The sequence below is a fragment of the Silurus meridionalis genome, chromosome 20, assembly GCF_014805685.1.
Source record: "Silurus meridionalis isolate SWU-2019-XX chromosome 20, ASM1480568v1, whole genome shotgun sequence".
NCBI classification, from domain to species: domain Eukaryota; kingdom Metazoa; phylum Chordata; class Actinopteri; order Siluriformes; family Siluridae; genus Silurus; species Silurus meridionalis.
Window position 1 is genome coordinate 15488133 of NC_060903.1, and position 13332 is coordinate 15501464.

The following is a 13332-nucleotide window of genomic DNA, read 5'->3' on the forward strand; positions in this document are numbered from 1 at the left end:
ACGTCTGTAATTGCGTATGCGTCTGTGTGTGTGTGTGTGTGTGTGTGTGTGTGTGTGTGTGTGTGTGGCAAGCATAGTACACTCAATGATGACTGATGGACACAGCCTGGGAAGCAAAAGTGTTTGTGTGTGTGTGTGTGTGTGTGTGTGTGTGTGTGTGTGTGTGTGTGTGTGTGTGCGTATGTATCCAACACCTCCTTCAGAGGCTCTTTGAGTAAAGATGCTGCAAGGCTCAAGGACAGATAATACAAATGGCACCTCTGTGACAGCCTTATAATGAAAAATCCCAGAGTGAGGACGTGAATAATAGATAGTGAGTAAACATAAGCTAAAATTTTGGTTCACGTAAACAATATTTCCAGAGACCGCATTGACCCGATACACAGAATCAAGTACCGGGCCGGTTTCGGCAAAAGAAAATGGTGGGCTAGAAATCTGGGGAAAAAAAAATTCTGAAAAGAATGAACTTAGAAATGGTTAATTTATTTATGTTTTATTAGGTAGTATTGATATTCATTATGTTTATACTTTCTGTGTGATTATATCCATCATATCTAATGGACATAATTAATTTTTTGCCGGTTTTGTAAATACTATTCAGATAAATATTATTTCCTGTATCTTTAAAAAGTTGAATATTGACATGAACCAATAATCAAGAATTTCAGAATCAGTAACAGAACACAAAAACTGGTATTGTGCCACCTCGAAATATTACACATTATTTTTATCACAGGTTTTTTGTCTCATTATTTCCAACTTTCCTTCCAAAACTGCACATAAAATTAAAAATTCTCAAAACCTTAAGGATTCAAATTAATCGGAATAATTTTAAAACGTCTACCATCCACCATTACAATGTTATTCTGCTACTGTTCCTCTACAACAGAGGTGAAAAATGCCAAGGAAACAATCATAAAGATAACAGTTGGATATTAAGCCACAGTATCTATTAAAGTAATAAATAAAAATAAAAATAAATTACATTTCTTATGACCTGAGATGAACATAAAAACAATTACAAAGTCAAAAAAATTAAAATTCACAATTATCTTTGCTTTAATAATGTCCTTATTCAGTGCAGTAACACTAAATCTAAAATTGCTTTCTAGTCCTAGTGACTGTAACGTTGGATTCTTGAATCTTAATTGGTCAGAAAATTTTGATTGATTTTGTATTACATCACAGCTTTAACAGTGGTGCTGTTCGCTGTTTATTTGCCCAAAAATGTCAAAAGAAAACCAAATCTCTGTTTTTTATTTTATTTTTATTTTTTTTATAAAAAAACATGATTTAAAATAATACAATAAAAATGATGGGCTAGTAAGAGTTTTACACTTTATAGCGCCATTATTGAATATTTTCCTGTAAGAGCATGTCATCCTTTAATCCTTACACTGTTTTTTGGATAATCTGGAGAAAATAAATTGCTCTAAATCGTATGCTATGCAACATTAATATGGAAAGTGCTTGGATAAATGGCATATTCACCAGCATGATTTCCATCAGTGGGATAGTAACAGCATGTACATCAATGATCAATCTTTTTATCTTTTTTTGAACGATCTTTTTAAATACATTTCAATAAGACTATACTATACTTTAGAAAACATCACATTCAGCCAAGCTAATATAATAATAATATTGAGTGTAATTGAAATATAAGCTTATCGTTCCGACTTCCCTATCAGATGATCTTTCCCATTAGCTGAGAGCTCTTCCGTTTGGCATCTGAACTACCAGCAATAAATCGTGCATGATAAGGCACTTATTTGTCCCGCCCTCGATTACACCTGCCAGGAAAACGTAATGAGCTGAAGTGGCAGACTCTTCCAATTAAACAGTCCCATTAAAAACGCATTAAACTGGGAAATCGCTCTGTTCGGTGTGATCCTGGAAAAGCAAAAGCTTTCGGGTCGTGAGATTACACTACAACGAAACGCAACAAAAAGCGATTACAATTTTTTTTTCTTCAGAACACAAGATCTAAGATCGTGCACTTGTGCCAGAGGGATTGAACATTAGTTTTCAAGAAACGAGTGAAAAAACTCAATAAACAAATTGTTCCAATATATAAAAATATGCAATATTGAACATGTTATTTAAACCAACAGCATTCTTTGCTGACAGCATTTTTTCTTTTCATTAATCGTTGTTTATAGAAGCATTGCATAACTTATTTGCATAACGTTATTTGTGCAAAAACTTCTCGATACTTCCGGATGAAAGAACTATCAATCTTAATCTCTCTAGCAAATGTACACCTCCACATTTGCGACAGAATGACAAGTGTGAACTTGAAGAGTGGAAACAAAAACTTCGAAAATTCATACACCATGATTAGTGAAAAGGAAACTATTTGACCATGTTATATTTTTCATTGTCCACTATTTTTTATTTTGCTTCTCTTTTTTCTCTTCATATAATTTCAAAGTTGCGTTTAATACTTTTGACGCAAATGTAATTCCATAAAGATCTTGGAGAACACAAGATCGCAATTGAGCTGCAGGTAATTCACTTTCAAAGCTTACAACACTTGATGAAATCTAGTCAGAAGCTCTCAAGGTTGTGGGTTGCCAAAAAGAAGAGTTTACTGCAAAGAATAAAACTGAGTAGGTCTACGTAAGTACTTCAGTACATACAATTCAAACAATCCTTTATACCCTTCTTTACTCCATTCTACATTCTTTAGTATGACTTTCCCTTTACCCTCCACTTAGTGAACTTGGGGAAAATCCTCTTTACGGTGGCGTAGGGTCATCTATCTGGACCCCTACCATTCAGCATTAATTCACACAGATATGAGGTGAACTTGGCCACTAAGAAGAAACACCATCAGTAACAGGCCTCTGTACAACGATAGGTTAACGTTGAAACCAAGGTTCATTGAAACCTCGATGCTCAAGGCCTTGACACTTGCGACCTCGATAGTTTGCGACTTTTCATTTGGAACTGGACTGAGAATAACTCTCGAAAAATCGGATAGTTCACGAGAAGCCGCAAATGGCTCGAAAGTTCGGAGTAAAAGATTTTGTACTAATAAATGGCAAAGTTTGTAAAACTATTTTCTTTTTGTATTATCATTGAAAGAAGTAAATAAAACCTTTATGACAAGTAATTCACAATTGTTGAGTTTACATACAGTACATGTACAATTCCCCTTGAAAAAGGAACCATCAAACCATCGCGATTTTTTTGTTACTCGCGAGGGCTCATAGAACGTAACCCCCGCGAGTGTCGAGGTCGCACTGTAATATCGACAACATGATTAAATAAAAAGAGCTATTCATCAGCGTTATGCACATGTGTAGAAACAGCTCACCAGAGCAAAATCTTTACACCTACAGTCTATTATAGCAGTTTTACATTTTAATTTAAACCTTTCAATGAGCAATCTGGAAAAGACATTGGGAAAGAAAAGTGCCCTGAGATGACACTAGGAACCTGGAAATGAACTTGACATTGAAGAGAAGGTCTTCTGAGTGATAATAAATAGTCAAGTTTTAGTCAAGAAAAGCAAATAGTCCAGGGTTTGTTAAAATGATGTTCAGTAAAAAACAGTTGCACACAGGAGACTTTATGATTATAGCAGCAGTTTTTAGGTCACTATACAATATATTTATGATAATTTTACATCATTTCAACACCAGTCATTTAGATCAATGTTCAATGTTGCTGAACAACATTGTTTTCTGTGGCTATTTTTTCTTTTATTCAACAGGTAGAAATACAGGTGTCAATATGCTGTGCCTTCAGGATTACATGTCACATGACTGCCGTATGTCTAATCACCCTATTCTTTGCCTTATGTCTTAAGCACCGCCTATTTAAGTTCTGGTTTCTGTATATCTTTCTGTCAGTTTTTCTTTTGTTCAAGGGTTAGTTTTAGGGTTAAGTTCATAGTTCTTATTTGTTGGCGTTGGTCTATTTTTGTTATTTGTTACAGTAAATTTGGCCTTGCACCTGCAGCCTCTATTTGTTATGTGACAGTAGTGGACATATAGAAATATAAAAAATATAGCAGGTATATGCTACAAAGATTAATAACTTTAAAAAATCTAACCAGTCCCTCGGACATTAGAATGTTTCTTTTCAATAATTGCCACTTAAATTTGAATTCCAAATACAAATAGACAAAAAGACACAGATAGACCTTTTGAACAATTTCATGGCTTGCGAATGAGCTTATTGTTGTAATTATCTACTAATTAACTAGTAGAGCAGTTAATGATAAACCTTGTAACCTATATCAAATGCTTATATATTAAATTCCTTGAACTATAATGGCATATTCTTGCGCTTGTAATCAGCTTTGTCTTAAATAGTTTTGCTTTTTAATGACAACATAAGAGTCAGATGAGTACAGGATAAAAAAAAAACAAAATACAGCCAGATGTGTGACCTGATGTTTTTCCAATTGGGCATGACAATCAAGTTGAGTGTCACTGTCTACACTTTGCACTGCGCGGAGTACAGATGTAAGCGTGGGCTTGATGCGTGTAACGGTGTGTTCGCACAACAGCTACATTAACCTCCTGACTCAGGAAGGACACTGAGAGCTGAGTCACCTTCACTGAGAGCTGAGTCACCATCACTGCGAAGTAATCAAATATGATTATCTAACATGTCAGATGCCCTGAAATTTCAATAACATGAAATAGCACTTACTCATATGCAGAAATCGAGTTTGTTTTTTTTATTACATTTTTGACTTTTTACAAGATCACACTTTGTGATATAAAATAAAAAAACAAATCTAAAAGCTATCAAACTGATAAACCTTTTAATACTTTTTTACCAATTTATAATAACATTTAATATTACAAAACACCCAAGAAACAAGCTATTGATCATGTATAAAGAATTATTCCTCACACCATCCTCTTTTATATTTTTAATCTTTTAAAGATAACGAGAAAGTTGTCATGTTTACTTACCAATCACTGACACTGGAGACTCCTTCAATATAAGTTAAATAAACATTTTCATACAGAAATCCCCCCATCATACACATTTACCTTTTAAATAGCATCAATTTTCATATTCGTTTCTCATTAGGCACAGGTTACTTGTAGCGTCCATTGTCGAATTAATCTTTTAGAAGAGTCTATAGAAATATGATCTGATAATGACCTTCTGACCAATCACAATACAGATTTCAGAAGCACTGTGGAATAATTAATAATATACAGTCCCTAGGTATGAGGTCTGAACAAAGAAAAACCAAAAGAATGTTTTTTTTTTCTTCTTCTTTTTTTTTGCAATGCCTGGTGGCAAAATTTTAAACATGCCTCATTATCTTTACACACTGAATAATAATGACAAAAGCCCATGTTGAGAAATTTACTACCTTCACCTTAGAATAAAATTCCTTAAGAATGTATTGTATGGTTGTAATTCAGTAAATACTCATTTCACATCTGCTAGTTTGCTATTTTAATATTATTTATAGTTTTCTGTGCATTCAAAACACAAATTCTATAATCCATTTTTTTGTTCATTTGCTCAAAAAAACACACCTACTAATATAAATCAAATTAAATTTTATTTGCCATACATTTTATTTAAACTGATTTAAACTGAACACTGATAGTGTTATATTGCTGTTAATAATATAATCGCTATTATAAATTCATGTTATATCACTGAACTTTTTCCACTTTTTTTATACATTTGTGTAAAAAAGAAATTATTAATCTTATGGACTTGCATGAAGTCTTTGAGACAAATGGGAAGATACAGTTGCCTTTTTTGAATTTTGCTTAAAATGCAAGTTATTAGGTGCTACATGACCAAATCTACTGTATAGTGTATGAATATTCTGCATTTAAGATACCAGTTCTGATTTGCAGTGCTTCTATCACTATTCCGGACTCTTTTAGCTGTACACTGAGCTTTAATTCAGCCCCCATTGTTAGTATCACTCGTAAATGAATAAACGCAACCCTACATGCGACCCAGGGAAGCAAATGAGAATGACAGTATGCCTCAGATGTAATGGTGTTACCCATTCAAACTGTTTAAATAACAAGTTCAGACCGGTGAGGAATGTTCAGCCTCAGCATACACCGGGGTCCAAAAAGGAACTCGCAGCTTTCTTTAGAAATTCCCCCCAAAAAATCTCTTTAAACCCAGTGTGTGATCATGGATCTTCATCTCATGGAAAATCCCATTGTGGTATTTTAAGCCTCATTTCAGATGAAAGCAGGAAGACCCATCCGATCTTTCTAATGAAACACTGAACGATACCGACTGTGAGTGTGTTTCAGAAAGTTTTCATAAAATCGCATTTTTAAATCTAGAAACCAGATCAATGTGGCGCAAAATAAATAAATAAATAAATAAATACATTATAAATCATGAAAGAGTACCTGTTCAAAGAACTCATCCATGAAGCCTTTCTCCATGCCCACTGCCACCTCCTCCTCCTCTTCGGTGTCCTTCCCCTGAGAGACAGATAACATCCAATTAACATTAGCACTTAATGTCAATGTAAAAGAGCTTCCTTTTTACACAAGTTATGACATTACATGGGGATGTATTTATCTACCAATTAATTAGTCACGCTATCTATAGCCTGTTTATTTACAGACAAAATCTCCTACACAGGAAATGCATTTCACTTCTTTGGGTTTCAGTCTATTGCAGTGTGCGAATGTCAGCATCCTGCATTAAGCAAATGCAATTATAATTTAAAAACAAAAAGGTTTTGCTACGGATTTCCGATTGGCGATGTTGAACGATTGTAAACTGACACGTTTAGCTCTATAACTTTATTATTATACACACATAGTGGTCAAACAAACACTAATAGAGGCCTATTGGGACAGGAAGCATGCTGCCCCATTCTTCACATGTAAAGTTCCCAAGTTCTTGTTTTTGTCTCCAAAATAATTTGAAAAGAAAAATAAATAACTAAGTAAATAAAAACAGGAATCACCCTGGTTTTTTTCTTGTTTTACTGCAAAAATTTGGATTTAAACCAGAAAGTGCAGATTGTGTATCTATGATGAACAGAACCGTTCTAAAGTAATACATCGCAAAGATTAAGATCGCAAAGATTAGGAGAAGCAAAAGGAAATTTTTTAACACATAATGTCTGTGCATTAGAAATGAGTGTGCACCATGGTGACCTTGTTTTCAATGTCTGAACATTTGTCTAGTCTTTTCAAGGACTTTTTGTGTGTGTGCTTTTTGAGATGTACTTAAGCTCAACATTTTGCTGAACCTTTTTTTGAACATAGGTGGAAAAGAAATGTAATGTATTGAGGTGTAATCTAAAATAACTCTAAATATATTTAGACAGATTATCAGACTTTATATCATAATGTTTGTGGGATACTGTTTAGACTTTATCGATTATCTTGATTGAACAAAACAAAGGGGTTATTGATGACTAGGTCTCATATTCATGTACTATAAATACAGAAATCTTCAGTCAGCCAAAACACTCTGGTTGACTGACTACATTCAAGTTCATTTCCAATCAGTTCCAATGAACTGCATGAGATTGTGGGAACTACTCAAAGCTTCCCACTCTTAAAATGAATTCTGGTGAAATCGCTAATATTATACACCAGTGTTCCTACTATACACCCTTTAAACTATTTAAACTCTCAAAAACCCACTTCATTTGGGTTCAATCTGCTACATGCGGCAGATGACACAAAATGAGCGACGGTCGGCTTTATTCACCTAGCACTCATGGGAAAGTTGTGGACCGTGAGTCATTACAGCTGTGCTCTGCATTGATTAGCACAGCAGGTCAAGTTATTAGCAGCTAGTTATTCAATCAAGACCCTGTGAGACCGATGAGCACAAAGCCTGATAGGAATTGGTTTTTTTTTCTTTTGATAACCCTTGCTTCTTTAGAATATCTCTTATAGGTTGTTGGATCTTTCATTCAGAAATACATTGAAGACATCGATGTCAGACAATGTTCACATGCTAATAAAAGCTTCTGTGAAATGTACACGTGGCTTCAGCACTTCCTTCACACATTGTACAGAAGTTTAGCGTTCATTTTCGTATAGAAGTGAATGTGCAATTTTATTTTATGTGGTCGTACATTATTCACATGATGTTTTAGGATGCAATACGGCAAAATGCACCTTCATGAATGCACCACATGCTCACACATGAAAAAGATATCAGCATAAAGCATATGGTTATTATAATACTATCATATACTTAGCATAAAGCAGGTTGCCAAAAGTATGTGGACACCCGATCATCAAAACCACATCTGATGATCTATGGTGTCTTTATATGCTTTGATTTTCCAAAAAATTAAAATAAATCCAGTTTTTAATGAAAAAGATCTGGCAACTCAGTGATAGGCTTTGCTTTTCAGCATGGTATGTTGTCCATATGTCAGAAATGAAAAGCAATACCATTTGTGCATTGCTTTTGCACTGCATTGTGTTTGATTACATATACTCATATACTTTATAGTCTTTAATAGTCCTCTTTCCACAGTACTGTATATTCAGAGTGTACAGTAGTTTTACTGGTCGGTGCTATCTTATGTTATATGTATTATCCCACACGGTCTTGTGTTGTCTGTCTGTACTGTTTTTTGTCTGCATTGTTTGCACTCGGTTGCACTCGACGCACTTAATGTAGCTTTATGTTGTGTGTTGTAGCTCCATGTTGTTTAGTGTAGCACCAGGGTTGTGGGGGAACTTTGTCTCATTTTCACTGTGTACTGTGTACCACTGTGTGTGGTAAAAAATGACAATAAAAGCCTCTTGACTTGACTTGTATTTAAAAGGGCAGATTGAGCTCCTACTATCATTCAAATTGTTAGACATATTATTGATTAATGAATTATTAAAAAGACAAGACAAGATCAACAACATAGAAAACCAATACCAATTCTGGATCCAATCCCACAGAACCACCATTTGGCACTAATTGTGTAAATTAGTGCTAAAACGAATTTTGCTACGGCCCACACACCACCAAGTTGTACAGTTTTACACTCCACAACAATCTCAATCCTGACGCAGAGTGCTTTGTGTATTTGAGGATAGCGATTTAGACACAAGGGCAGAATCCCCTAATTGATAATCCTCGTGTTTTTCAGCAGGGGTCTCTCATGGATCTGTTTGCAATTTGCCACCATGTGCCTTTGCAATGCTGCTATCCTGAGCAATACTGTTAATGCTTTCTAATCATCTTTAATTCCAAAGTCTCTAAAGCAAAGATACTACAATGTTTCAATCATGAAATAACTCTGGAGAAAACACACTTCCTAGGTTACTCTATCCCAAATGGCCTGTTTTACCAACACTAGAGCTATGAGGTATGCCACTTCTGATGAGATGCTTCTTATTAGACTCATTCTACAGCATCATTTGCTTCGTATCTTTATTTAGCACATGTAGGGTAGCAGTTCTGAGACAGCAAGAAGCCCCAGTGGACACTAACTTCCTTTCTGTGGTGTACAGCCCCCCTGGGGAGGAGCAGTTCTCTGCCCAGAGCTAATCTCTGACATATCGAAACATGACTCACTCGTCAATTAGCCCACTAGAACCTTCTTCCTTACTTGGAGCAAGGTCATACAGAGAAGTTCAACTAAAGGTTCTCGATCCAACTATACATCTCTCACAGCAACAGATTAGATAATGGTAGGGTTCTGGCAAAAATAAATAAATAAAACAACATAAAGACAACCCTTTAGGAATACAAAGCAAACACAAAGTGTAAGGAGTAAAGGATAACCTGCATGAATCAAACATGAAACAGGGTCAAATGTCCAGGTCCAGTTGAAACACAGACCCCCTTCACTATTCTAAATCGACAATGATCAGGTTTGAACAAAACGTACCAAAAAAAAAAAAAGAATGGAAGAAAAAGACTGGGGAGTCCTTGAAAATAAGGACCTGGTGTACGATGTAGAACGTGCTTCGTGTCTCAATAGTACTAAGAGAAAGCACAAGAGAATATTCCTCAAACTAGCAATAAATACCATTAAAAGAAAACACAATCTAGGAAAACAGTGTTAGCAAATAATGACAATAAAGTACTGCTTCAGAGATCTAGCTGTTGGAGTGTTTTTTTTTGACAGCAAGTTTACATTTGGTTCATATTGCAGATTCTCCTCACCCCCCAATTCAATTCAGCTCAATTCAATTCAATTCAAGGATGAGGTGTGAAACAGAATAGGTGCAATTTACCCAAGAACAGAAGATTTTTTTTAAAAGGACTTGTGACAAATCATCTACTACTCCTACTAAAAACACTACATATGTTCCAGGATTAATGCATTTCTCTTCTATTCACATTTGAATTACCAGAAAGACTACCTGCTATATATATGGGGTATATATATATAAAATAGGAATGTGCGTCTCCATAGCTGAGGCCGATGCGATTCGCATTGATTTGCGATTCCCATCGATTTGCGATTTGCCTGCTAAGTTCTAACGCATTTCCCTTTTAAAAACAGGCCTTTGTACTGCAAAAAAAAAGAAAAAAGATTAAATAAAACCAGACATTCTGACATCCAGCTCTACCTCTGCCATGTTAATCTAAAACGCTGCATGCCAACTTGTATGCGATGCACACTATTTCAAATCAAAGCATTACATCATTAACTTTAATGCACAGATGCGAATCGCTGAATCTCTAATACGGAGTACATGGAAATCCAAAAAATATTCAACCAGTGAAATTTCTCACAGGTTTGAAAAAGCATAAAGACAAAAAAACACACCCAAATCATTAATATAATAGTCGGTAATGAGTCACATCATATCGTTGACTCATCATGGAAACCACCTACAAGTCCAATTGAGTCCAAAAATTAAGGTTTCGAAACCAAGCATGTCTTGGTAATGCACATTTAATGTCATATAATGTCACTGTGACCTGAGCACCTTGCTGATGTTAAAGCCATGAAGTGATCTCTCCCGTGTTGACTGGAGTGTCCTGTGGACTAATGATGAAATACAGCAGAAAAATCATCAGTGAGAGCAAGGCAGATAGAAAAAGAGATAGAGGCAATACAAGTGCTGAGTGCATCTCCAGTCCTCTCCTCCCCATCTGCTATCTTCCATCCACCTACTCTCTTCTCCTGTCCTTTGTCATCTCTTTCCACCCTTTTCTTCATGCTTTTCGGTTTGGCTTTCTTTCTTTCTGCCTAGCTCTCTCTCAATCTCTTTCTCTTTCTCTCTCGAGCCAGCAGACAATAGGCAGGAGGCTTGAGCTCAACACGAGTCTCATTACAGCAGACGGCCCACACAACATGGACCGAGTTACCTGCGACTGCCTCCCGCTCGCTGCTACACTTGTTATTTTTTCCTCGATCCACAGCCTACGTTATTTTCATTCTTTTCATAGACGTTGCCAGTTTTGTCGCTTTTGTGTTTATAGTGTTACAGCACTTCAGCAACTGAAAACGAGTGGCCAGTTACACAAAATGTTAATGTTTTGATGCAGTCCTAATCAAAACATTATAAGTATCATAAATAATGATAGAGAAATTAAACACTTCAGGACATTCATTAGCTTGAGAATAATTAGCTATGAGATAATAAGAGTAATTCATGTCAGACAACAAATATTATTTAGAACCCTAATTAAACGTCAGACACCCTTCTCCATAAAGACTTACAATTATCTGAGCGGATGTGGGTTATGGGCCTTGCTGAAGAACCCAGGAGTGGCAGCTTGGTGGTGCTAGGATTTGAACTTACAGCCTTTTGATGAGAAGTCTAACATGTTCAAGGGCCCAACAGTCGCAGGTTGATGGTCCTGAAATTTGATCTCTCAACCTTCTGATTCAAAATCCAACCACTCATAACCAATGGCAATTATCAGGAGATAAAGATGATCCAACTACTGTGATGATTTGTACACAAAATATTGTGACGTTACATAAAATATCCGCACTGTCCATATGGTCCGACTGGAAAAAGTACCAATTGGTTCCACTTCCAGAAAATTTGACTTTTAAGGAATATTTGGGTACACGACAGACTTGGCTACGTTTCCGAAATTCAATTCCGCACATCCTGCTCGGTTGAAGTAATCCAATCATTCTGTTTATCAGACAAGAATTCAGTAAAAGTCGGGGAAATCGTTGTTGGCGGCGGTGACAAGGACGGTGCTGAAAATTCCATTCGATTCTAAGTAAGAAGAAAATCTAATATTCGCACCGATCCAGGTGAAAGCATTACGCTTATGCGTGCCCCTTCCACACTCAGCTGGCTCACTTTGTTCATGTAATCTAGTTGCCCAGGGAAACAGGGAATTATTTTCCCCGCAGGAGCAACTCTGCCTCTGTCTGAGAGGAAAATGTCATTAAGCCTGCAGTGGCCTCTAATGACAGATAGCAGGCAGGGAGAGAGGGATGTGCCGTCACCTCTTATTCCTCTCTCGCCCTCTGGGGTTTTAAGACACCGTGTTTTCGCAGTCCGGCCTTCCGTAAGTGTGTGGCGACACAAATCCAATTACACCACGCTGACGTTTGCGGCGTCTTGCGCAGAAAGGAAAAGACCACCGACTGTGGCATTTGCATCTTCATCAATCAACACTCCAGCGTGTAGTCTCTTGCTCAGGCGCTAGAGATACCAACACCCTCTGTATCACACCATCATGTCTAGCTTCATGTTTAGAGAGTGAGGAGGAAGCACTGATTCTGACTATCCCAAATATGGCACAGGGTTATTTTAGGATCTATGAAATAAAACAGCATGTGTACTGAAAAAATGTCAGGGTACATTACAGTTGGTCTTAAAGCTTTCACATAGGTAGGGTTCAGTCAATGTGAATTCATCACTTGCTACAGTTGCATATACACCTACAATATTTGGCAGATGCCCTTATCCAGAGTGACTGACAATTATTTCATTTATACAACCGAGTGCAAGAGCCTTGCTCAAGCCCCCATGAGTGGCAGCGCTGGGATTTAAACTCAAGACCTTCTGACTAAAACAGTTTAACCACTGAGCTACTTCCACTTCTTTGCCTAGATGTGATATTCCATGCATATGATTAGAGGTTGTCCGATAGTGGATTTTACCAACGCTGAACCGATTAATCATTCAATAAAAATGAAAAAAAATAAAATAAAATTTAATTATACTGGATTTAAAAAAAAACAACAACCAAACAAACTGAACACGGCATTTAAAATAGTACTGAACTTTATTACAAAATAAATAAAAAAAACTTTATTGAATCATAAAAATGTGCTAAATTAAAAAATGTATTAATTATATTAATAAATATTAAGTATGATATTGTGATTTGTGGGGAGAGTTGGGAGCAGGTTGAGAAGAGCCTGGAGAGGTGGAGAAGGGGATTGAAAGTCAGTAGGAGTAA

General features: G+C 36.2%; 1 protein-coding gene across 3 annotated transcripts in view; it reads right to left on the reverse strand.

Annotated features, from left to right (window-relative positions):
- The window catches only part of LOC124402905 (syntaxin-1A), an 80099-nt gene that overhangs the window by 58642 nt on the left and 8125 nt on the right, over nt 1-13332 (reverse strand). For all 3 annotated transcript variants that reach the window (XM_046876324.1, XM_046876325.1, XM_046876326.1), the window contains exon 2: nt 6372-6446. In XM_046876324.1, coding sequence (XP_046732280.1) covers nt 6372-6446 — 75 coding nt within the window. The remainder of the gene's footprint in view (nt 1-6371; nt 6447-13332) is intronic.